General features: G+C 39.8%; 1 protein-coding gene across 1 annotated transcript in view; it reads left to right on the top strand.

Annotated features, from left to right (window-relative positions):
• CACNA1A (calcium voltage-gated channel subunit alpha1 A) overlaps positions 1-27,024 on the top strand; it is a 269,796-nt gene that overhangs the window by 35,667 nt on the left and 207,105 nt on the right. Inside the window, exons 2-3 of the mRNA XM_063292909.1 lie at positions 17,273-17,378; positions 21,805-21,944. Of these exons, the coding sequence (XP_063148979.1) occupies positions 17,273-17,378; positions 21,805-21,944 (246 nt within the window). The remainder of the gene's footprint in view (positions 1-17,272; positions 17,379-21,804; positions 21,945-27,024) is intronic.

Raw genomic sequence — 27,024 nt, 5'->3', positions numbered from 1 at the left:
TCATCTGATCTCCTATAATCACTTTCTCCAGTTCTCCAGGATTTCTCAAAGATAATAAATAAAGGTTTGGTCAGAGCATCAGTTTAAATTCATTCAAACTAAAGAAGTATTCCCTGACCATGTTTCTATCAGTCCCAAACTAATCAGACCCTCTTCACAATTTCCTGTTGGAACACAATGTTTTGTGTTGGAGAAGATTGAACCCAGCTAGAAGTTGGATAGCTCTTTGGCTGCCTCCACTGAACAACTAGTATACTGATTCTGTTCTTTCCCTTTTATTTTGAACATATTACTTCAAACATACCTGAAGAAGTCCTTTTTGTTAATTTTAGCATCCTTTGCTAACCTCAGCTTGTTCTGAGCTTTGCTTTTCCTCTACAATTCTAAGTAAAAAGCATGTCTGTCCCCTGACATTCTTTCTACTTCTGTATGGTTTCTTTGGTGTTTTCAGATCCTGAATAAGCATTTTGTACAGTCACATTGGCTTTCTTTAGGGTGGGGTTTCTCAACCAGGGTTCTGTGGAGTCCTAGGGTTCCACGAGAGGTCACTGGGGGTTCCCTGGGAGATCATGATTTATTTTAAAAATTATTTTAAATTTGGGCAACTTCACATTAAAGAGGTAAGTTTCATTATTTAGTTTAAGAACACTGTTAATGCATATATATAGGCCTACACGTGAAACGGATATAATAATTTTGTAACTTCTGGCCTATATTTGAGCCTGAATGTGCAGGGTTCCCTGAGGCCTGAAAAATATTTCAAGGGTTCCTCCAGGGTCAAAAGGTTGAGAAAGGCTGCTTTAGAGGGATGTTAGCATCTCAGAGTCAAAGGACTTTCATCCCATCAAATCTGAATTATTCCTCCAACTTCTAAGTTATGGTGTATGTGCTGAGTTGTATGGATTTGTTTCCATCTAATAACCACCAACTAAACCATTCTTCTAATGCTTTACCATCTATTTCTCTCCACCATTCATACTGGCTCCAATGTAAGTGGGGCTGAATTTCATTGGAAGGTTGAGATGTGTAGAAGGAGTGTCTGGGGAAGCCATAAAGGGTGCTTTCTCCTTACTCAGTACGTGCCAAGAAGCCTCTGGCAAGACCCAGTCACTTTGCGGAACTCGTGTTCTGTTTTGTAAGAACAGTCTAATAAGCCATTAAGCATTCTCCTTCTCTTGCCAGGACCACTGAGGTCTTTTTTCATGCTGAGAAGTGAAGGGAGAGAATATATAGTGAGAAGTGGACAGCAAGAGCCCTGCATTTTTATTTTTTTAGTTTTGAAGAAACAAGGGAACGCATTATGATGGGATTCGTAATTCTTTACTATGTTGCTACTTCAGCTCTTTCTTGATTTTATGATTATGCCTGATAATTTGGCCCGTGCTGCTTTTAATACATGTAATTCATTCCATTACTTCATTACTTGAAACATTTTTATTATAAACTACAAATGATTCAAAAGTAGGACAGGAATGCATAAAATATAAATTAATTAAAAACATGGAGTGGTGATGACTCTTTGAATGGGGGTTGCCACTAAAATCAGGGCTGGCCTACCATTAACAGTGCTTAGCATGGTTGGTTATATACTGACTAGCTTCTTTTCTTTGTGAATGTTGAAAGGCATTATATTTTTTCAGGCAAAATGAGATGTAAAATATTTAGGAAGCACTGAAAGAAATGGCATAAAAGCTGTGTGCGCACTGCTATAGCTCCTAGAACATCTCTGAAAGAAATGTCTGGGCAGGAAACTGAATCCTTGCCATATTGCTGTCATGAGGCTTGAAGTTCCATTTCAGCAAGATCTGTACCAAGAAGTGGAGCTAGTGGTGGGCATTTCAGCAATCTGCTTTCCTCACTGACAGGATGGAAGTGGAAGGGGGACAGCCAGCACTGGAGACTCAGGGATCTGTCAAGATTTCCAATGGGAAAGAGGCTTGTGCTGGATGTCATCATTTGGAATTCATGAGTTTAGCCGAATGTTTAGTTTAGCAGTGCTCCAAAGCAAAATAAATATGAATCATTGGTCTCCCAGCAGCAACAATAATACTACTGTACATTATAAAGAGGAAGCCTGTTGTAAAACCACATTGATGGAACATACCATTGTCTATGTTTTCCCTTCCAGCAAAATTTGGTTTTAGAGGCAGTCTGAGTGGAATAATTTGTTGTTTATTCATTTAGTCACTTCCGACTCTTCGTGACATCATGGACCAGCCCACGCCAGAGCTTCCTGTCAGTCGTCAACACCCCCAGCTACCCCAGGGATGGGTCCGTCACCTCTAGAATATCATCCATCCATCCACCTTGCCCTTGGTCGGCCCCTCTTCCTTTTGCCTTCCACTCTCCCTAGCATCAGCATCTTCTCCAGGGTGTCCTGTCTTCTCATTATGTGGCCAAAGTATTTCAGTTTTGCCTTTAATATCATTCCCTCAAGTGAGCAGTCTGGCTTGATTTCCTGGAGGATGGACTGGTTTGATCTTCCTGCAGTCCAAGGCACTCTCAGAATTTTCCTCCAGCACCACAGTTCCAAAGCATCTATCTTCCTTCTCTCAGCCTTCCTTACGGTCCAGCTCTTGCAGCCATATGTTACTACGGGGAACACCATTGCTTTAACTATGCAGACCTTTGTTGTCAGTGTGATGTCTCTGCTCTTAACTATTTTATCGAGATTTGTCATTGCTCTTCTCCCAAAGATTAAACATCTTCTGATTTCCTGGCTGCAGTCAGCATCTGCAGTAATCTTCGCACCTAGAAATACAAAGTCTTTCACTGCTTCTACATTTTCTCCCTCTATTTGCCAGTTATCAATCAAGCTGGTTGCCATAATCTTGGTTTTTCTGAGGTTTAGCTGCAGGCCAGCTTTTGCACTTTCTTCTTTCACCTTCATCATAAGGCTCCTCAGTTCCTCTTCGCTTTCAGCCATCAAAGTGGTATCATCTGCATATCTGAGATTATTAATGTTTCTTCCAGCGATTTTAAGTCCAGCTTAGATTCCTCAAGCCCAGCACGTCTCATGATGTGTTCTGCGTACAAGTTGAATAGGTAGGGTGAGAGTATACAACCCTGCCATACACCTTTCCCAATCTTAAACCAGTCCGTTGTTCCATGGTCTGTTCTTACCGTTGCTACTTGGTCGTTATACAGATTCCTCAGGAGGAAGACAAGATGACTTGGTATCCTCATACCACTAAGAACTTGCCACAATTTGTTATGGTCCACACAGTCAAAGAATAGTCAATAAAACAGAAATAGATGTTTTTCTGAAACTCCCTGGCTTTTTCCATTATCCAGCGGATATTGGCAATTTGGTCCCTAGTTCCTCTGCCTTTTCTAAACCCAGCTTGTACATCTGGCAATTCTCGCTCCATGAATTGCTGAAGTCTACCTTGCAGGATCTTGAGCATTACCTTACTGGCATGTGAAATAAGTGCCACTGTTCAATAGTTCGAACATTCTTTAGTGTTTCCCTTTTTTGGTATGGGGATATAAGTTGATTTTTTCCAATCTGATGGCCATTCCTGTGTTTTCCAAATTTGCTGGCATATAGCATGCATTACCTTGACAGCATCATTTTGCAAGATTTTGAACAATTCAGCTGGGATACTGTCATCTCCTGCTGCCTTGTTGTTAGCAATGCTTCTTAAGGCCCATTCAACCTCACACCGTCAAAGCTATCCCTGATATTGTTATCCTTCCTATACAGGTCTTCCGTATATTCTTGCCATCTTTTCTTGATCTCTTCTTTTTCTGTTAGATCCTTACCATCTTTTCTTTTGATCATACCCATTTTGGCCTAGAATTTACCTCCAATGTTCCTAATTTTCTGGAAGAGGTCTCTTGTCCTTCCTATTCTATTGTCTTCTTCCACTTCTGCGCATTGCTTGTTTAAAAATAATTCCTTATCTCTTCTGGCTAACCTTTGGAATTTTGCATTTAATTGGGCATATCTCCCCCTATCACTGTTGCCTTTTGCTTTCCTTCTTTCTTGAGCTACTTCTAGTGTCGCAGCAGACAGCCATTTTGCCTTCTTGGTTTTCTCTTTCTTTGGGATGTATTTTGTTGCCACCTCATGAACAATGTTGCGAACTTCTGTGCATAGTTCTTCCGGGACCCTATCTACTAAGTCCAGTCCCTTAAATCTATTCTTCACTTCCACTGCATATTCCTGAGGAATATTAGTGAGCTCATATCTAGCTGATCTGTGGGTCTTCCCTAATTTCTTTAGTCTGATCCTAAATTGTGCAAGAAGAAGTTCGTGATCTGAACTACAGTCAGCTCCAGGTCTTATTTTTACCGACTGTATAGATGTCCGCCACCTTTGGCTGCAAAGGATGTAGTCAATCTGATTTCGGTGTTGTCCATCTGGTGAAGTCCATGTATAAAGCCGTCTCTTAGGTTGTTGAAAGAGAGTGTTTGTTATGCAGAGTGAGTTGTCTTGGCAAAATTCTATCAGCCTATGTCCTGCTTCGTTTTGTTCTCCCAGGCCATGCTTACCTGTAATTCCAGGTGTCATCTGACTGCCCACCTTAGCATTCCAGTCTCCTGTGATGAGAATAACATCTCTTTTAGGCGTGTTGTCCAGTAGGTGCTGCAGATCCTCATAGAACTGCTCTACTTCAGCTTCTTCAGCATCTGTGGTTGGGGCGTATATTTGGATCACTGTGATGTTAGATGGCTTGCCCTGAATTCGAATTGCGATCATTCTATCGTTTTTTGGATTGTATCCAAGCACTGCTTTAGCCACTTTACTATTAATTATGAAAGCTACTCCATTTCTTCTGTGGTCCTCTTGTCCACAGTAGTAGATCTGGTGGTCATTTGATGTGAAGTGGCCTATTCCAGTCCATTTCGGTTCACTGACACCCAAAATATCTATCTTTAATCTTGACATCTCACCAATAACCACATCCAATTTGCCCTGGCTCATAGATCTTACATTCCAGGTTCCAATGGCGTGTTGATCCTTAGAACATCGGATTCACCGTTCACCACCAGCACCATCGGCCGCTAGCCATCCTTTCGGCTTTGAGCTAGCTGCGTCATCACGTCTGGGGCTAGTTGAACTCATCCTCTGTTCCTCCCCAGTAGCATTTTGACGATCTTCCGACCTGGGAGTCTCATCTTCCGATGGTATACCGACATATCTCTGGTTGTACTGATCCATTTAGTTTTCACGGCAAGAATACTGGGGTGGGTTGCCATTACCTTCCCCAGGGATCGCATTTAGTCTGACCTCTCTGTCATGACCTTCCCGTCTTGGGTGGCCCTTCACGGTTTAGCTCATGGCATCACTGAGGGGCTCAAGCTCCAGCACCACGACAAGGTAACGATCCTTTGCTGAAGGAGTGGAATAATACTTCCTCTGAAATTCTTGCTCAATAATCACTAGTATTCTTCATAAATGTGTTTAGTTTGCAGTCTTACCCAGTCTGGTGCTATCCAGAAATGTTGGTCTACAACAGCCATAATTCCCAGTCAGTTGCAGTCCAATCTATGTGGACTGGAACTATATGCCTATGAATTAAGTTGAAACACAGATGCTCCTGCTGTCTTCTCCAGAGGAAGAGAAAGGAGTGATTTAATCCTTTTTAAGGGAATGTGTTTTTTATTTACTGGCCACTTACTCCTCTGTGTCCAGATCCCACACCAGTTAAAATATATCTGAAATGTGAACATAGGAATTCACTTGCTGAATCCAAAGGTCCATCTAGTAGTTTGTTTCATTTTCACTACTGACTAACCAGATGGGCATCAAACAAGCCTTTCCTGTTGCTGGTTTGTTTTCCAGCCTCTGGTATATTCCCTCTGAGGATGGAAGAACCCTCAAATACATCCAAAGAGATGTGTTTTATCAGTTGTTATTAATCACCATTTGAGTTATCATGATTAACAGCAACTGATAAAACACATCTCTATGGATTTGTCATATTTTTGGCATCCTCCTTGTGTCATTTGTGCCAACTGGGTTTCAGGGGCCATTTGTTCATGTAATAATATGACTCTGATATCCAGTCTTTTAAAGACATTTTCTTAGACTGAGAAGCATTTCAGGAGGGAGGGAGAAAGCTGTTTGCTGCAAGATGCTGTAGGATTCTGCTATATTGATTAAGCTCCTGGGACTGCTGCCAGTTGCCTCTAGGATTAAATCAATACAGTTTGCAAAAGTAAAAGCTTCTCTTTGCTAGAGACGTAAAATACTGGAATTTTTCTAAATGATAAAACTTACAGACAAGTGACGCTTCCTACTTACCTTGCCAGAGATGAGGGTTAATTTGGATTTGAGAATGTGGAATACTTGCATCAGCAAAACAGCTATACTGTTAATTGCCCCCCAAATTAAATAGCCAAGTGGTAGAGCAATGGGCAGCATAGGAAGAGGTCAAATTTCAGTCAGAAGAGCATGCCAAGGTAGTACACAAGTATTGCCTATTATACAGAAAGGACTTGGGAAGATTTCTCAGGTAGCTGTACAGTTAAGACTGGTTGGAATGAAATAAACTTCTGCTAGGATCTGTACAATGCAGTTTGCTGCTAACTTCGATTTCTTTCTCCCAGAGATCTGAATACTGTTGAATTGGCATTTGTTTCTGCTGTTTCAGTATCTTTCTGGAAATTGTTTTGTTCAACTTGATTTTAGGGGGCTTTAAACCTACCTTTATCAAAATAATGGTAATATATAAGCATGAAATTTATTAGAACTCAAGATCTAGGCCAGTTTACATTATACTTCCCTTATGATATCTAAGGTTTTATGCATCAGGTGGAGACCAGTGTGAAATGTTAATAAATAGAACACAATGGCATTATCTAATACAATAATGCAGTCCTGAATGGAATTTCTGTGCTATTTTTCTTGGTTTTTTGTTGGGCATTCAAAGGAATATTGGGAAGGAAGGAAGGAAGGAAGGAAGGAAGGAAGGAAGGAAGGAAGGAAGGAAGGAAGGAAGGAAGGAAGGAAGGAAGGGTCTTGTGAAGTTATGGTATCATTTGAATTTGTGCTCTGTGTTGGAGTTGAGTCTCACAAAATCTGTGATCTGCTTTGATCTGACATTGGAGATTTTTTGCTATGTTTTGCCATTCAAAGGCTATTCCATATCTGTCACTATCTACCTGAAGAATTCACTTTACAGATATTATGTGATTTTATTTCATTCTAATTATATTCTGAATTTAAATAATAAAGGAATGGGTGAAATGATGATTTCCAAGATGTTTAGCAGCCAGTTTAAAGAACTCATGAAGCTGCCATATACTAATACATGAATCTAGTTCAATATGGTCTATCTGGGATTGGCAGACATGCTTCTTTCTCATCTCTGTCTGGAATAACTGGAATCCCAATTCGGACGTGGAAGCAAGAATTGGCTTGTACTACTAAGATTCTGCCCTTCCTCATGATGTATGCCCATTCTATAAACTGAAATATAGGAATAAAACTAGATATAGCATGTTTTAAATCTCATTTTAAAAATATTATTAGCAATCATGGGGAACAGGTAATTCAGATCAGGATCTATGATACTAGGACAGAATATTGATTTTTGCATCCTTCTGCTATTGTTCTAATGAAAAATCACCTTTAGCACTGCTGTTTATCCTGTGAGTAAGGCACATAAGTATCATGCAATTGTTTACATGTTTTATTAGTCTTATGGGTTTTAATCATTTTTGGGTTGATATAAGTTGAGAAAACAACAGGGGAGAAAAAGGTTAAATTCTCTTTCCCAGTATCATTGTAAAATCCCATCCCCTACCCCTTACTCCATTTCTAGTACTTAAAAAAATGGGATATCATATTCAGCTATCAGTCAAGTCACTTCTATTGTGGCAATACAGTAATCTAAAGATTTTCCATCTAGCGCCACTAACTTCTACCTGAGATCCTTAACTGCAGATGCCAGAAACTTAATACATAAGATTAATATGCAGTCCATTCATGGTACTAATATGAGTTATTTCATATAGAACAATTGCCATTAACTTGTTTGAAGCTTACTCCTCATTTCCACCCCCAGTAAATTATTTATAGGACCCATGCAAGACTAATTTGTGTTTCTTTTCTAATTCAGAAGCAGTAGCACATAAGAAAGGAGAAAAGAGGGAATACAATAAAAGGCAATTAACTTGTTCGAATAATGAGGGATAACTCATATATCTACTATACTGGATACATAACCAGGAAAATAGTGGCACAGAGTGCTTTATATTGTTATAATTATAGAAATTTTTAGCTATTTTATAGAACCTAGAGTATTCTGGGTCTTTCACACTGTCTTAGTACTTCTTTCATAAGATGGGTAATTTTCCATATATTGTGAGGGGGAAATACTGAGATATAGTGGCTTCCTCAAGGCCTCCTAGTGAATTCATGAATGAAGATTTGAACTGGGCAATTTTTACTTTGCAAGCTCATGTTTTTTGGCCACTCTACCCTGAGAAATAGTATTGTTGTTGTTGTTTAATCTTGGACTTGGGAAATCGTGGTTCAATTTAATATGGCTTGCTTTCTATTGATCTCACCACCCTTGTAAAATAGGAATAACAACAGCCTGCCTTACAGTTAGGTAGAGATGAATATGACAAGGCAAAGCTTGAGTTTACTAAATGAGTTATATAAACAATAATAGCTTGCCAGAAATGGTAGGTGAAATCAATACATTTGCCATTAATTTTGTTGCACCTTGCAGAATGTGAATGTAACAGTGATCCCCCTGCACATTTTAAAATCCTTACTTTTATTAATCTGGCTCGTTGTTGTATAATAGATCTTCCTTTATCAATCAGCATGGTTGGTAATATCAACCATGCTTCTAATCAGTCCAGTTTCTCACTCTCTGGTTGGTATTCCTCGTAGCAGCTATGAGTGAAGGGTCATCCTTGTGGATTGGCCTACAAACACAACTCTGCAAACCCAAGGAAAAGCATGCAAAGTATTTCTCACAAGCTAAGCAGGCTAAGCAAAGGTGAGTGACTTGTTGAAGTCTGGCCAATTTGTTGAAAATAGGTTGAGCACTAAGCAGCTGCTCTTGCTACACAGGCGTTTCTCAACTTTCGCACCTGTGACGCTGTTGCTTTTGCTTCTTTTGCTTGGTTTTACAGCTCACTTTCATTAGGATTCCTTGCCCTTATGTGGATAATACAGAAATAGTTTTTATTCAATAAATGTGCCAGCTCAAATGATCAGTCTTTTGCCTTCTGATTTGGGGAATACAAGATCCCTAAACCATAAGCCAAATAGAAGATGCTCTTTCGATTCCCTCCCCACCGACCCCCAGAGGGGTGTTATGCCAGATCTGAAATATGGAAAAACTGCTAAACATCAAGTCAGCTGTACATAATCTTGCAACAGCATCACTTAAGCAGTCACAGAGATGGCATTTTCTATGTCAGCCCTGCTGTTGCCTTAATGGATTGCATTGTGGTCAGAGGGCTAGCCTGGTCTGAGCCTAGTGGTTTTAGGAACAGATGTGCTAAATGGACATATCCAGTCTTCCCCCAATGCCTCTTTGTGTGCACTCATAAATCCCTCCCCCAATTCATTTAGAGACCAAGCTTTTCTGTCTGCTACAGCAGTGTAACACATCACAGGATGAATGTATGGCTATTTCTCATTCCCTGAGAAGTACAACTGTATTATATTCATATCAGCAAACACATATTTGCTACATTAAAACTTTCCAGTAATTTCTCTGCATTATATTTCAATAAAGTTAATGAGTTTTTGTTAAGATGAATCTGTGCTTTTATTGCCTGAGTACCTGTATTTAAATCATTTCCTTACATGAAGGTGATTGGCTACAAGATGTGAGGGAACGAAGGGGTATTACTTTCTGGAGCTTCAGGTTTTGAAGCTTGAAAACTAAAACATTCCTGAGTTTCATACCAGTCTTGGCAAGAGAGGGCGGATGTTGAAACAGACCTTTTCAATCCCATACCCATCAGCCCACTGTTCAAGAGCAGACTTGTGTGTGAAAGGCTGTATGGGCAGCAAGGGCATCTCAAGAATGAGGAAATAAGGAGCGGGAATTTCTATCAAGGGTAGTTATTCCTTAAAAACCCAAACAGCTGCCGTGCCTGCATATTAAAGATTTCGAGGATGGATGCTCCCTTCTTACTCCTTTCATTTCAGCACCTGAATATTGAAGATGCAACGGCATCTCCCTGTCTTGTGAGAGCAGGACTCCACGCCTGCGTTATAAATCCCCCCAAATCCCCCGGCCGCTCACCCGGCCGCCTCTTTTTATGAGTTTGCAAGATCACAAGATAGGTTTTCCCCTCACGGCCACCTGGAATACTGAGATGGCGCGCTTGAGAGGGTGAGTGCGTTTGAACCAGAGGCCTCCTGGTCCAGGCGCCGGCGGCCGTTTCTGCCTCCCCTCCTCCGTTTCCCTCGCGTCCCCAGCTGCTCTTCGTCTCCCCGCCGCCCGATCCGCTGATTCAGGCTCTTTCCGCGTAAGCCAATCGATGGGCAGGAAGGGCCTGCAGCGAGCTCCGTGGCTCAGCGCTGACGGTGCTGTACTGTTGGGAGTCAGGCGACGCGCATTGCAGTCTCCGCTCCTCCAGCCCGCCCCAAGAACTGGGCCGGTCCCAGCGGCACGTTTCAGCGCCTTCCTCCGCTGTTCCACTTTCTTGAGCGAGCTGGCGGGAGGCCTGCTGCTAGCTAAGAGCAATTTTCACCCCTTCCTCGCCATCGCCAAGGAGCGGCGATTGCCTCAGAAACAGGCAGGAACTGAACAAGCAGGTAGCGCGAAAGCTCCAGGGAGAAAGAATATGGTCTCTAGGGCAGATGTTGTGATTCAAAGCTCAAACACGGGTTTTTGCTAGAAGCTACACAGATTTTAAATCAGAAGGGAATAATGGGATCCAAATTGGTTTGTATGCCAGCCTTTGAGCTATCTGGAAGCTGCATGACCTAGATGTGGCAGCTGGCCCTGTGGTTCCTTGAGAAATACTTACTATATTCAGATGCAGAAGCAGCCTTGTAAAGAAGTGTGACTTGGGAAGTGAGATAGTAACTCTAGTTCTGAGGAAAAGGAGTTGAAGAGTCTACTGCAGCTTCCCAGAACAGATAAAATTGATATATTTGTGGCATTCTTCAGTTTTCTTCAATAATTTAAATTTTGATTCCTTTGAAATCTAGGCCATTTTTATCTCTTCATATGGGCTAACTGCCCAATAACATGGAAAGCTTTTCATTAATTTAAGGAATAAGCGGTGGTGCTGCGGGTTAAACCGCTGAGCTGCTGAGCTTGCCGATCAGAAGGTCGGCGGTTCGAGTCCACGTGATGGGCTGAGCTCCCGTTGCTAGTCCCAGCTCCTGCCAACCTAGCAGTTCGAAAACATGCAAATGTGAGTAGATTAATAGGTACCGCTTCGGCGGGCAGGTAACGGTGTTCCGTTTAGTCATGCCGGCCACATGACCACAGAAGTGTCTACGGACGAACGCCGGCTCTTCGGCTTTGAAACGGAGATGAACACCGCCCCCTAGAGTCGGATACGACTGGACTTAATGTCAAGGGAAACCTTTACCTTTACCTAAGCTTACAGAGGACTGGCTGCCATAGCAAAATCCTGAACAACTGCTTTTTTTAAATTTATAGAAGATTATTATATTCTAAATTATAAATCTGATTATTTAACTTGATGTGTTAGGATTAATGCTTTATACATACCTCTGCCATTTATTTTAGCATTTCTAAACCTATCCATTCCTAATCTTTAAAAAAAATACCAAAAAATAGCTCAGTTCTCATGTGCCCAGAGTTGACATTTTAACTGTGAAAAGGAAGGGGAGGATTTCTTTCTGTAGGGCAAGATACGCAGCAAACTCCCAAGGCTGCTTTTTGATATATTCAATTACAGGAAAGCTATTACTGTATTTTGAAAGCATTTGTGATTCTTATATTTGAAAATAATAGAAAAGTGCATGTTTGCCTGATCAGTGTTTGGTCTGGAACAAAAGAGAGACAATTGCTCCTCTTTTCTCTCTAATTGGTGCTCCCTGGAGCTGGTTGTCCTTAGGTAGTACTAATACAGCAGCTGCCCTTCCTGTTACTATGCTGGCACAGCGTGAGGCTAGTTCTTACTGTGTCAGGCTCCAGCTAAGCTAAGAACAAGGCCTCTTCAGAGGAGATTCAGGACTTCCCAGCAACTCCTAAAACCCTATCATTTCTGCAGAGTTCAACTACCAATGTACCAGTTGTGACAAGAAAATACTAAGGACTGGTTATCTTGGCTCCCAGTCAGCCATAAAATATTATAGTATTCATTAAAAATTGTAATGTGGAACAACATGTTGAATGGACAAAGCACAGAGCTTTAACGAAGCAGAAAGAAAGCAGGCAGCTGCTTAATGCGTGAGATGTCAGACTTCCTGTAGCCTCCGTGTCCTGTGTAGAAACACCTAGCAGGAATATCAGCACAGTAGCTGCAAATACAAGCTAATCTTCACAGAAAAGATCCTATTATTTAAGTTTGAGAAGAGATATTATACCACTCAGATAATTTTGCTGTTTCTCAGCCAACAGGTCCTGGCAACACACTTTAGATAGTGAACGCCATGGTCAAGAGTCATGTGTTGGGACACCAGAGACATACATTCCAGATAACATTTCTCCGCATGCTCGGGAAAAAAACTGGCAAAACACATAGACATAGGATAGGCTCCGAGCACTCTGTCTGTAAGTCATATGCAGTACTGAATGCAACCAGATCATGAAAAGTCAGCCAAGGTTTTGAAAAAAATCAGCAATCAGTGAGTATGCCCCCTCCTATTTGGGCTGCTGTTACCTTTGGACAAAGCAGAGTTCCAGTGCTGTTAAAAGTTAGGGGATAAGCAAAAAAAAATAACAGGTGCATGACTTTTCAAGCATAAATATGAAGCTCATAAAGAAAATTTAAACTATTCTATTTGTCGCTCATTTCTCATGGGAGCCCTGTTCTTGGCATACGTTCCTATGAGTGAACCATCCAATATAGGGGAGGCAGGGGACAGGGTAAGCTAGAATATTATCAACTTTTTTCTTAAAAAGATGGTATGCCTTGAATTTCCTTTGATTCAGTCTCAATTTCTGTATTTTTTTCTAGACTAGTCCATGTAATTTTCTTGGGAATAATAAATAAATTATTTATTTCCCTCATCTGGCATGTTTTTCAGTCTCCCATTTAGTCTACACTTCTGGTATACTCTGGAAGACTCCTGCCTAAGTACTTCACCATCCCAACTTGGCTTAGCTTCCCAGTTCAGACAAGGTTGACCAGTGCTGCCACCTGCTGAGACCTGTTTAACAATTACATGCAAGTAATGCAGATTTTCTGCCCTTTTTGCTTAACATCCCAGAGTTTATATCAGAAAAAGCTAGTATACATTCAGATATGTTTATATTCAGATTACACTCCAATAACTAGCTGATCTAGTTCCAAATCTGTAAGCAACATCATTCAAATACATTTCAGGAAGACATCCAGCCAAGACTTCAAGAAGTTAGGTATGCTCTCTACCTAGAACCCTTCAGAGGTAACAAAATCTCACCACCACAATGGCAGTAGGATGTCATGTAATACCTAATAGTTTGGTATGATGCAGTCGCACCATTTTTAATCCTCATAGGTATTCTAAAAAATAGCTTAATTGATGCAACAGCCCATGTCTCCACATCAATTGTGAGTACAAGAATCCTCAATATTTCATTACTGTCTCCTTAATACTCTCCAAAAGGTAGAAGAACAGTAGTGAGTAGCTATCTCAATTATCCACCAGGAAGAGGATTCAATATTTCTCCCAATCATACTCTTCCACAAGACTTCTTATGAATAATTTCTCTTGATTTTAACCCTATTGTACCTTAATATTTTGGTTCATGTTTTAAATTTTATTTTGTTATTGTTTTATGTCTTATTATGACCTACATTGGAAGGATTTGTGTCTTAAAAGATGAGATATAAATGGATATATTAAATATTTAATGCCACATGTGGTAGGGAAATCGTGCTCTCTGCAGCTGTCTGTTAAATAAATGAATCACTCAGGAGAAAAAAGCTGCAGAACAGAATTCATCATGGGAAACTGCTTTTAGAGTAGTTGCATAGCTATACAAAGGTTACATTGACCTTCATTTCCAGAATGTACTTAACAGGTGTAACGCCAGTATCTTCTGGTGAGGGCCACAGAGAATGAATGGGAGAAGCATATTTCCAGTACACCTAGTGGACACACATTTTCCAGTGCTATGATTTCATATAATTTCCTGGTATATCCTAATAATGACTGAATTTCTCTTATTCTATCTTTTAAATAATTAAATGAGTTTTTAAAAAAGTTTTCAGTCCTCACACACATGCACATATATACACATTTCATTACATCTAGGTCCATGAAGATTCAAGTTCCTGTTTTTGTATCTGTGAAACATGGGACAGGAATGAACTCGCAGCAGGGACTTCCAGGGAAGAAATGGCGGACTGAAGTGGGAAAGTGGAACCAATGACTGCAGTGGAATGAAGAGCCAGTGAGTAGACCGGCTCTTCAATAATTCCTTTCCTGATGAGGAGAGGATTTGAGATCACCCACAAGTGCTCCAGACAGTTGTTCCTCACAGGAAGACCACAAGACAACAGTCTCCAGCAGGTTTACAGCTCTGGGAGGCGAGGGAATAAACATCTTGCTCAAACCTTGGTCGGCACCTTTGAAAGGACACTAAGTTTGCATACTTCCTTTTCTATTCACTTTCAGAAATTGCTTGTTAACTGCTTTTCAGCCATTAGGAAACTTTGGATTGACATGTTTGACAGCACTGGGTGAGTTTCCTTCAATTCTTAGCCAAAGAAGCTTTAAATACAAGTTTAAAGGTTGTATGTATGTATATTTGGAATAAACAGCAGAAGAGTGATTAAAACTTTGATTTTTAAAAAATTACAAAGGGACTAAGGATCCAGATAAATTTGAAATAAGATTTTGGAATTAATTATAAAAAATCCTTCTCATGGGAAAATGCTTTTGTTTGGAATTTAAAAAAACGTAAGATAAAAATTGTACACTGGAGGGAACTAGAAGGAACTAAAGATTACAATTAAAGGAGAAGAACACTCAAACTCAACTTACAAATACAGAATGAACCAAATATTTTAACATTGGACATATTGAAGGATATTTTTGAACAATGGATCCAGAAGTTAATTTTAAGAGTGTCTGCCTATATGGATAGACTGCGTTTAAAAGATGTTATGGGAGAGGAACAAGTATTACCTGACAAGATTGAGACTAATTTGAAAAAGGATTTAAAAATGACAGGCTACAAGAATGATATGGAAAAAGATGCTACACTGGATATACAAATAAAACCGGCTGAGGTCTTAATAATTAAAAGGGATATTCAAATAACAAACCAAGAGAGTGACCTGGATAATTTTCTTATATTGGATTTACAAAAGAGGCTTGTTAAAGCTTTGAAGAATTTTGTGAGCAGGGACAAAGAACAAATGAAAAGAAATCAAGTTCTAGGACATTATTTGAAGGGACTAAAGATCAAGATGGTTAAAAGTAAAAGGAAGGAACATAGAGCTGGTTTATTTGATAGTTAAATAGACATGTTGTTATTTCTGGTAAACCTTAATTGACTTCTGCTGATCAGGACTGATATGAGGCTTTAAGGATTTGTTTATAGATAGAGATGGGATATGGGAAGAATAGATCATTTGTTGTATTTTAAGAGAAGGTGATAAGTTACTAAAATTGTTTATACATGTTGTGATGAAAGGGGAAGTCATTTCTTTATATATTTCTTTTCTGTTTCTTTACTATATTATTTTTTTTCAATTTTTCAATTTTTTTCTTTTCTGCACCTTCTATTTTTATTTTTATTTTCTTTTTTTAGTTTGTATTAGTTTTTACCTTTGTAATTGTAATTTTTAATAAAATTACTACTAAAGAAAAAGTAATGAACTTGCAGCAGGAACAGGATCCAGGAATCTTGTTTCTAACCTTACTGTGTAGTTTCCTGTTACTGGGTTTCCTGCTCTGATATTTCTTCTCTCTAAAACAGTAATAGTGACACAGATTCTCCTGATCTTCTTCTAAATGATGTCAAAAGAGGTTGAGGGCAAATATGAATAATCTAGATCACCTTCAAATCCAGTACTTCATTTGTGAAGACAAATATTCTGCTAGTCCCTGAAGCCTTCTCTCTTGATTGCTATTAATCAAGACTTTCTAATGTGAGAAACCTACCTTTTAAAATATGTATTCATATCCAAATAGAGGGGAAGGCATGACAAGACATCACTATTGTTCCTGTAGTGATTATATACAGGTATACCATTCCTATATCTTCACGTACTGTATAAATTGACTTAAGTGCAAATTATAATTTGAAGTAGATAATCAAAGTCAGGGCAAATCCAAGCAGGTGATGAAGCAATTTATGTCCAGTGTAGGTTCATATCACAGGTAAAACAGTATGAGATCTAACAAGTTTTAAAAGGGTTGTTTCACATGTTGCTTTTTAAGCTGTACATCAAAACAATGTAAAATGTGACTGTAAGAAACACATCAGGTACCATACAGTATTGGCTACAGCTCATTAACAAATATACATTGATGGCAATTTTCAGTTTGTTGCTATATAGTAATGTGCAATGACCTTAAGCTGTAATGATTCCCTAGAAATTTCTGCAGGGAAGCTAAGTGCAGTTTCTTCAGAATTTGTGGGTTGGAACAAGTAGTATTATTTCTTCTTAGTTGGATCCAATGACTTTACTTCACCAAGCTTAACATCCATTAGGCTGTTCTTATATATTACTTAAATCTGTACCTTGCATTTTCCATGTCAGTAAATCAAGAGGAAAATATGACATGCCCATGCTTCCCAATGGGCAGCACACAGTGCTACAGATAAAAAATCAATATGCAATTCTTCCATATTACTCTATTTAATGGATTTTATAGGTAAGGAAAAAAGAAGCACGAGAAAACACAGGAGGATCACAAGTGGGAGATAACATCATCAGGAGCCCTAATAAAGGTCTGTAAATGAATTATGATGATAGCACAATGAAAGACTTATCTAGAAACATTCTAACACAGAAATTTGATTTTGAAATGCATCTATTCAGCAGAAGACTTCCAAGCTAAATGATATTTTTAGCATCCATTGATGTGTATGGAACTCAGAATAGAATACATTAGCATATGAAGTGGGTGATACTGGGAATACTTTTTTGGCCACACCTAAAAATCCAGTTGTCTGTGAGTCTTTCCTTAACCCTGCCTTACTCCTTTTGAATACATGATATTAGCAACTATCATAGCAAACTGCATTGTCCTTGCTCTGGAGCAGCACCTACCTGATGGAGACAAGACACCAATGTCAGAACGATTGGTGAGTAGCATTCTCATCCTCTTAAACTTTACTATAGAAAACAAAATTTATAAGCCCTTTGGAGGGCCAATTTAAGGAATTTGGGGCCCAATGCAACATCTGGTTTGAAGTCCCCATTCACAGCCCTAAATTAGCATTGCAGATGGATTTCTGTAAAATAAATGATACAACTATGTATTCAAAATGGAATATGCAGAGAATTGAACTTAAGATCAAAGATGTATCCAGAAACATCTAGAGGGTGACACGTATTCGTGGAAATCTGCCTTCCCAGGTTTCAGGAACTTCATTAAGCTTATTGCTAAGGTTGGGGAAGGGGAGATGCACTGATCTTTAGCTATTTTTCTCTTGACCAGGGTTTCCTGTTCCTGAGGTAACTATATATGCCATAGGGATGAGCTAAGGATCCTGCTGGTGAACTGGCTACTCTGTTGTCTGGCAGTATCCCTTTCTGAATTTCTAGACCTAATCTCGGGGCTGGTACTGGGTCTTTTTGCTTGTTGGTGTTGGATGACTTCCATCTCTATGATTTAGGACTCGGGTTTGAGAGAACTTGGGAGTTCATGGCCTCCATAGTGAACTTGCCTCAGGTAATCTCAGGCCCAACACATGCTGGCAGTCATATATTAGACCTTGTGTTTGCTTTGGAGTAGTTCAGTTAACTGAATGGAGGGCAGAACTTCTAGCCCTTTGCCATGGACAGATCACTTCCTAGTCTACATGAGATTGGCTGTGACCCATAATCTCTATCAGGCAAATGGACTGATTAGAATAGTCTGCTCCAGACATCTTATGGAATCAGAAGGATTCCTGCAGGGGCTTGGGAAATTTCCCAATGATCTGGTAGGCAACCTAGGTTGTTTCCTGTAGCCAGTGGCAACAGGAGGTGACCTGGACTTGACAGAATTGCTTCCAAGAGGCCTCTTTCTGCTTGACAATCCCAACTGGTTCCTTGGTTTACTGAGTAGTTCTGGGAGATGAAGTGGCAGAAATAATATCTGAAGCACCAATGGAGGAAGACCAGAAATGAATCTGTCAAGCACAGGTAAGAACTTAAGTTCATGCATACATTTTCATGATGGGAGTAAAAGTGTTCTTCTCCCTTATTTCATCAGCAGATTGTTGGACATCTGCCTTGTTTGGCAAACTCCCTGTCAGGAAGGAAAATCTCCTGCCTGGCAGCTATAACCATTTTGCACAGTGTTTTGCCAACAAGGTTGCTCAGATATGCCAAGTCTTGACTCTTCATGGACAGAGTCTATGGTGGTGACTAGCATAATATTTTTTGTCATGGACTCGTTTGGCCTATGGATTCCTATGATGTGAATAGGCTACTCACTAGTATGTCCTGTATCATTTGTGGACTAGTTCCCTGAATCTCCTGGCTCCTGCAAAGGTTACTTGAATCTGGAAGGTGACCAATTCTTTACTAGAAGAGGGTATGTTCCCTGTCACATTGAAGAAGGCCATAACCCATCTCCTACTTAAGAGGCTTTCCCTGGATCCAGTAGTGTTACACAACTATCATCCTTTCTCCAACCTTCCCTTTTTGGGGAAGGTTGTTGAGACCATGAAGAGGTAGATACAGAGCACCCTAGAGAAAGCAGATAATCTGGACCTTTTTCAATCAAGGTTCAGGCATGAGATGAAAACCACATTCATTGTGTTGGTTGATAACCTTTGTTAAGACCCAGATGAGGGGAGTGCACCTTTCTGTACCCACAGTAGTCCTTGATTTATGACCATTTGTTTAGCAACTCTTCAAACAGCACAGGGAAAAGTAACTTACGACTGGTCCTCGCACTTACAACCATCGTGGCATCCCTGTGGTCACATGATCAAAATTCAGGCACTTGGCAACCGGCTTGTGCTTAGATGATTACAGCATTCTGCGGTCATGTGATCGCCATTTGGAACCTTCCCAGCCAGCTTCCAACAAGCAAAGTCAATGGGAGAAGCCAGATTCACTTAACAGTGATTAGCTTAATGACCATAGCAAAAAAGATTGTAGAATCTGGCATGACTCACTTAACAACTGCCTCCCTTAGTAATGGAAGTTCCAGTCCCAATTGTGGTCATAAGTCAAGGACTACCTGTATTAGATCTCTTGGTTGCCTTTGATGCCAACAACCATGGTATCCTGGACCACCTGAAGAGGTTGGGAATTGGGGCATTCTGTTTTAGTAGTTTAGTCCTTCCTCAGTAAGTGGTTTCAGATGGTGGTTGAGAAATGGTGTCTTGTAGACAGCATAAGCTCAGTTCTCCCCTGCTTTTTACCATCTGCATGGTGTTTCCAGCTCTCCTGGTATACCATATTTAGTTCTGGAGAGAGTTGCACTTTCCCAGATAGAACTGTTATGCAATTTGGAGTCCTCATGGATTGTTAGTTCCTGCTGAAAAAGCAAGTGACAACTGCTTTGAGAGGGCCTTTGCCCACATTCATCTAATGTACCACATTCATCTGATGTACCAACTGCACAGTTTCCTGGACCAAGACTCTCTTCTCACAGTTGATCATGCCATCATTTCACAGTTGATCATGCCTTCTGCATAGAGTTGCCTTTGAAATTGCAACTGGTTTGGAATACAGCCACATAGGCACTTATGGGTGTGTTGTGGTACACCCATGTGACTTGTCTGCTGAGCAAGCTGCACAGGCTACCAGTGAACTTCTGGGTGCAATTTAAGGTCCTGGTGATACCTATAGAGTCCTTCATGGCATAGGACATGGTTATCTGAGGGACCATCTAAGGGCCCTGTATTGCTTATCTGTAGGTTTTGGGGTGCAAATTGAAATACTGGTTTTAACCTATAAAGCCCCATATAGCTTGGGGCTATCACTAGGACCACTTATAGTAGTTCAACTATAATTAACCTGTCTAATACAAGCATCATAGGAAACATTACTTGTAATTCTCCACTCCTGTGAAATCAGGCGGGGAGGAGGATGTGGAGGCCAGAAGGAAGTGTTTTTCTGTCATGAGCCTCATATTGTAGAACAGCTTTCCCCTGGAAATCAAGACTTGGTCCACCTCCTTTGACCTTTCAGAAGCAGTTCAAGTGGAATTCTTCCCAATAAGTGTATTAAATAGTTAATGCAGTAGAAATGCTATATGCTGCTTGACGTTTGGCGTTTTTATTTTTACTGATTTTACTCTTGTATGTATGTATGTATGTTTTTTACTTAGTGTGTATGTGTTACCTTTTGTATACCACCAAGAGTTGTACAATTGTGGTGGTATAAAAGTATAATATAATTAATAAATGTTAGGTACAAAAGTCACCCAGCAGTAACATCCTGTTTACAAGAATGGCCCTGTTGGACCAACCTATGGATGGACCTGCCCAGCTGAAAATCCCATCAACCCAAAGCAGACATGGATCACTCAGGGGCATGGCAATGCAGGCAGGCAGTCTTAGTCTCTTCACTGTTGTGCTCTTGCTCATCCATAGCCTGCTTCAGCTGGCTCCTCTGCTTAGGAGTGCCCCAGTTTTCTGGGTCTGAACACAGCTGCATACACTGCAGCCTCCTTTCATCAGCCCTGGCCCTATGTCATAAGGTGCAGTAAAATCGCCCTGTCCTTTGATGAAATTGTCTTTGTTCATGAACATCATCCGTTATGTGGAACCAGAGCTGCCAACTAAAAATTTCTGGTATGTGGTTAGGAATGGAGCCAAAACTGAAATGCAGCAGTTGCTTGTTTGTCCAACATCAGACTATAGCACTGCCTAATGAAGCCTACATAAGAACTGTCTGTCCACTGAAAGTATACCAATTTTCAAGCAAAGTTTTCAGGGATGTTTTGCTCCACCTTCCAATAATTGTATGATATATTGACGAGCATGTAGTCAGTGAGGAAATATATATATGATCATGAAATATGATGCTTTTTTTTTTTCTCCCAGTGGGTCTTTTAGTCCCCAGTATTGTTTAAACAATGTCAATCTGCTGGAAACATAATTTTCAGTAGAATCCTACATTAATGCAATTGATTGATTTTGAAGGATTTGCAAGACTGGCAAAGTAGGATAAAAATGTCCTAGAATATCTTTGTGCCCAGCCAGGTGTAATCAGAAGGTTAGATGCTGGTGAGCCATCCTCACTGTGTCATTTCCTTGGTAATTCTGGGCCAATTATATTACAAGCTTGGCCCAAGAATGAATACTCTGGTGCCCTTTAAATATTTTGGACTTTAATTCTCATCAGCCCCAGTTACAATAAGCAATGGCAGGGGCGTTTGCAGGTTGTGGGCAAAAAAAAAAAAAATCAAGATGCTGGTCAAATGGTGCAGTCAGAGCTCCACCTGTTTTTATATGTTCCTGTCCTTGGCTTAATGAGAATAATATGGGGTGTGAAGAGCTCTTTGAAGAAAATATGGGGTGAAAATGTAATCACTAAGTAATAGTTCTATATAATCTTTTTTAGGATGACACCGAACCATACTTCATTGGAATATTTTGTTTTGAGGCTGGAATTAAAATTATTGCCTTAGGATTTGCTTTCCACAAGGGATCCTACCTAAGGAATGGCTGGAATGTGATGGACTTTGTGGTGGTTCTCACAGGGTGAGTAATTGATTTCTTAATTGCCATCAGTTCTTAATATTTGCATTCTGCCTGGTAGTTCTCTTTAACAGTCACTTACCGGTGACTAGATCAGGAAGATCTGAAAATCTTTGACTCTGTTGTAGCAGGAGAGGAATAACTAGTCCGAAAAGCAGAGTTAGCTTGGCCTGAGTCTTCTGATTTGCATTTGTGTTATACATAGAACATAGAATGAAGATAGTTTTTAATGTATCAGCGCCGATTACAAGCAGGTCATATGGTTTCAATAAGTTGAATGTTGGCTCAGCTGCTTTAGCCATGTTATTATTTACTACTAGCATCCCCACACAAGCTGCATAAATGCTTTACTACATAAAATCATCTTTAACTCATCTTTAACTGAGCAATTTGCGATTTAGTTTCATTGTGCCTTACTATGCCTTGCTGCTTCTGTATATGATATATCACACCTATGTAAACATGTGAAAAACAGTTATAGAATTCCAGAAAGTTCTGGAAATGGGAGATGCATATAGCCAAGCAGTAAGTGCCTTCTATAACTGGTCTTTATATAGCATAAATATTCTATATATTCCTTATTTTGGATATTTATATACTGTTTTTCCATCATTTAATGGAACTTTCCCTTCACTCAGATTCAATCATTTTTAAAATTTGTAGGACCAGTACAGAAAAAGTTAGATGCTTGTTGTAACTGTTGTGAGGCTGTTTTCAAATTTCCTCTCTGCTGTTAAAATCCTGCTTTAGTCTTCAATCTTACAAAAACAGGCAGAAAATTGACATCATTCTCTGCTACAAACCTGTGCTGATGTTGCTTTGCCTTTTTTATGTGCCCACTTATATATATGGAGTTTTTGCACATTGTGCTGTTTTTTTAACAATGTAGCTTTAAGAATGGTGCATGAACATGACATTCTGGATCTATATGTGTAGCAGGTACATCGTGTCTGTAATGCAGTGTCTTCTCACTTTCCTAGTTTGCAGCAGGGCTTGTTCTGTGCTGCTTCTCAATCTGCTAGCAATTTCTTGAGAACAAAAAGTCCCTTTCTCTGAGACAAAGACCATAGTTTACTGAGCATTCTTGGATTTGAGATGAGTACATACTCAGCAGAGATAAGCATATAATGAACCTGCTGAACAATTTGCAAATTAGTTTCACTATGCCTTGCTGCTTCTGCCTATTCTTTTCCATCATGCTTTGTTATAGTAATAATGTGTTTTATTCCTGGAGATTCATCTGGTGGCAAGGGTGTCTGCAGGGAATGGTCAAAAAGGTCAAGAGGGCAGCCATGATGGTGCAACACATATTGAAAGTGACCTCCCCCTTGAGTTTTTTTTTACCACACCCTGTCAACACCCTTGTCTTTTTTTTTTAATCCATTCAATTGTGTCCAATTCTTGGAGACTGCCTGGACAAGTCCCTGCAGTTTTCTTGGCATGGTTTTAGGAAGTTGTTTGCCCTTGCCTCTTTCCTGGGGCTGAGAGAGAGTGACTGGCCCAGCTGGCTTTGTGCCTAAGGCAGGACTAGTACTCACTGTCTCCCGGTTCCTAGCCTGATGCCTTAACCACTACACCAAACTAGCTCTACACCCTTGTCTACTAGCTTGCTATATATATTTAGTGGTTTGACTGCAGGGATAGTCCAGCTTAAAACAAAATATCCCCAGTTGGATAGGTTGCATTAGAATGAAATATGAAAATGTTTTCTTTCTTCTGAAACAAAGACTTCTCTTTTCAGGTAACACTAACTTTGGTCAAGGGAAACCAAGCCTAAATGCCATTTCAGTTATGAAACTCATGGAATAGTTAGCTTTGAGAAAATTACATATTATCAACTAAGTTCCTAAATTCTTGAGATTAAAAAAAAAATAGTAATGCCCTTTAACACGAAAGCTGATATAACAAAGGCACATAATAAAGTCATAAGTTCTAATCCTTGGAATTCAAGCAAGGTTCCAGCTACATGGAATTCTCTTTCTGCTCTGAGTTTGCTTCCTTTCTCCAGGTGTTCTTTCTTTTCTTCTTCACGGTGTTTGCAGATTCATAATTTATAGTGTACCTGAAAGCTCTTGGAAGCAAGGGTTTCAGAGTATTTTTTTTTCCAAATTGAAGAACATGTCGTTAAGGAAATCTTGTGAAGTCAGTTATTTACCCATTTTTCCAACATATTAATTTTTATATCCTTCATGTTCTTGGGCTCTAGAACTACATTTTAAATAATCTTTGTGGTATTGTAATCTGGACCGTGGTGGTTTAGGAAGGTGCAGTGCAGTGTATGGTCTTTAATATTTGAAATTTGGAGGCTGAGAAGGAAGTTCAAAAAGGAAGTTATGACTATGGCACTCCTATACAACAGAGATAAAAATGAATGTAATATTTTGAGTTTCATGTGTTAACGATTAGAATCAGACCTTCAAGGGCAAAATGTCAATATTACTGATATATAATTGGTAGTGGATTTTTGGTATCTTTGTGTATATGAAAGTATTAATCTTTTGGTTTTTTTGTAATTAATAATATATACTAAAGAATAAAACAGACTGATATAAATAAATACATATAGAAACCGTACATCTCCTTCATGCATCTCCTTGGTAACATCAAGAAACAGAAGACTATAGCATTCAGCACTTTACCACAACACCTTAAATAGGATATTAGTTGGTGGAGGTATTTTAAGACTATAGCTAAATACCGCAGAGGTTGAACCCTAAGTCTTAGTGCTTTGTGTTTTGCTGGAAAATTATTCCAGATGGATGTGCGTTTTTAAGGATCAAAAACACAACAGTCCTCTAAACGTTCCCCCTAAACAGTCTTCATCCTTATTAGGATGTGCTAATGCAAACATATAAATTCCCTGTTGCACATGTTCTAGAACTGAGCTTTGTGACTTTTAGACTTTTAGAAATGATTTGTGTGTTTCTGCCGTCTTCTTGAAATGAACCAGCTCAAAATGCAGGTTAGGATGATCATATGTTTCAATATTAATTGACCACCACCACTTTGTTGTTTATTCGTTCAGTTGCTTCTGACTCTTTGTGGCTTCATGGACCAGCCTGCGCCAGAGCTTTCTGTAAGTTGTCGCCACCCCCAGCTCCCCCAAGGTCAAGAGTGTCACCTCTAGAATATCGTCCATCCATCTTGTCCTTGGTCGGCCCTCTTCCTTTTGCCTTCCACTCTCCCTAGCATCAGCATCTTCTCCAGGGTGTCCTGTCTTCTCATTATGTGGCCAAAGTACTTCAGTTTTGCCTTTAATATCGTTCCCTCAAGTGAGCAGTCTGGCTTTATTTCCTAGAGTATGGACTGGTTTGATCTTCCTGCAGTCCAAGGCACTCTCAGAATATTCCTCCAACACCACAGTTCAAAAGCATCTATCTTCCTTCTCTCAGCCTTCCCTATGGTCCAGCTCTCACAGCCATACGTTACTACGGGGAACACCATTGCTTTAACTATGTGGACCTTGTTGTCAGCGTGATGTCTCTGCTCTTAACTATTTTATTGAGATTTGTCATTGCTCTCCTCCCAAGAATTAAACAACTTCTGATTTCCTGGCTGCAGTCAGTGTCTGCAGTAATCTTTGCGCCTAGAAATACAAAGTCTGTCATTGCCTCTACGTTTTCTCCCTCTATTTGCCAGTTATCAGTCAAGCTGGTTGCCATAATCTTTGTTTTTCTGAGGTTTAGCTGCAGGCCAGCTTTTGCACTTTCTTCTTTCACCTTCATCATAAGGCTCCTCAGTTCCTCTTCGCTTTCAGCCATCAAAGTGGTATCATCTGCATATCTGAGATTGTTAATGTTTCTTCCACCACCCACCTACTTAAAATGCCACTGCCTGCTGAATCCCTCACAGGATGCAGCTTATTAGTATGCCAGGCCATATTTGTTTCTTGATTAGGGAGTCTCCCCTGCATTATTACTTAAAGGAGCTTTCTAGTTTCCAGACGTGTCCTGAATGCCAGGGAGCCTTTCTGCACAGCCTGAATGATGAAAATAGGAGGTTTCCTATCATTTTTACTGAGAAGTAGCTAGGTAAGTAAACTAGTAGACCTCAGGTTTGATGACAAATTGTAGGAACAGAATCTGTGAAGAAAGTTTATTTTTTGCTAGATATCATTAGTATATCAAAGTACAATAGTAAGTTTAAAGTAAAAGAATTAAGTCTCCCTCTCTCAAAATTAATTATTTTAGTCCAATCTTTATAGGCTTAACAATTATTCCCACACATTCCAATTTATGTAAATTATATGCTTCCTTTACTCCAACTTGGTTTATCTCTATTTGCATAAAGAAACTATCCCTTCTTCTTGTCTGTGGTGCATCTTTATTGTGGCATAAATGCTCATAGACTTGGGAAATGGATGTGATTCAGGGTAAGAATCTGAGACTCCACATTTGAAAGAAATTCAGAAAATTCTAGAACCTTTTAGTGACAATTCCAACTGCATTCCCATTTATTACTGCATCCATTAAACTAGCCAGCCCTCTACACTGTTACACATACACAAATCTTACTAGTCATCTGAATCCAGAGCTCTTATAGTCCTTATTGAATAATTGTAAGGCATCAACCACTTCGGTGGGAACCCGTTGTTCTATGAAGATCTTCCTTCTAGATTAGGTCAAAGCTGGTCAGACATGCATCAATATTTCATGCCCTCAGTACAATTTTTAAATTAACGTTTTAAGAGAAATCATGTCCCTGAACTCAGAAAATATAAAACAGAGGATACCAATTAAAAACAAACAAATCTTTCGCTGTTTTGAAGCTTACAGTGTTCTGTCATTCTATGTCAGAATTATAAGGAAGAGCAGAAGAAGGTAGTTCTATGCTGCACTGGTCAGATTGCACCCGCGATACTGTGTTCCGGTTTGGTTGCCACAATACGGTGAGGATATTGAGGAACTGGAAAGAGTGCAAAGAAGAGCAACAAAGATGGTGAGAGGCATGGAGGCTAAATCCTATGAAGAACAGTTAGAGGAATGTTTAGGGAATGTTTAGCCTAAACAGGAGAAGGCTAAAGAGAAACATAGCCATCTTCCAATACTTGAAAAGCTGTCATGGGGTGTAGATTTATTCTCCA

The sequence above is a fragment of the Candoia aspera genome, chromosome 2 (genome assembly GCF_035149785.1).
Source record: "Candoia aspera isolate rCanAsp1 chromosome 2, rCanAsp1.hap2, whole genome shotgun sequence".
In the NCBI taxonomy this organism is placed as follows: domain Eukaryota; kingdom Metazoa; phylum Chordata; class Lepidosauria; order Squamata; family Boidae; genus Candoia; species Candoia aspera.
This window is presented reverse-complemented; position numbering and strand designations above follow the sequence as displayed.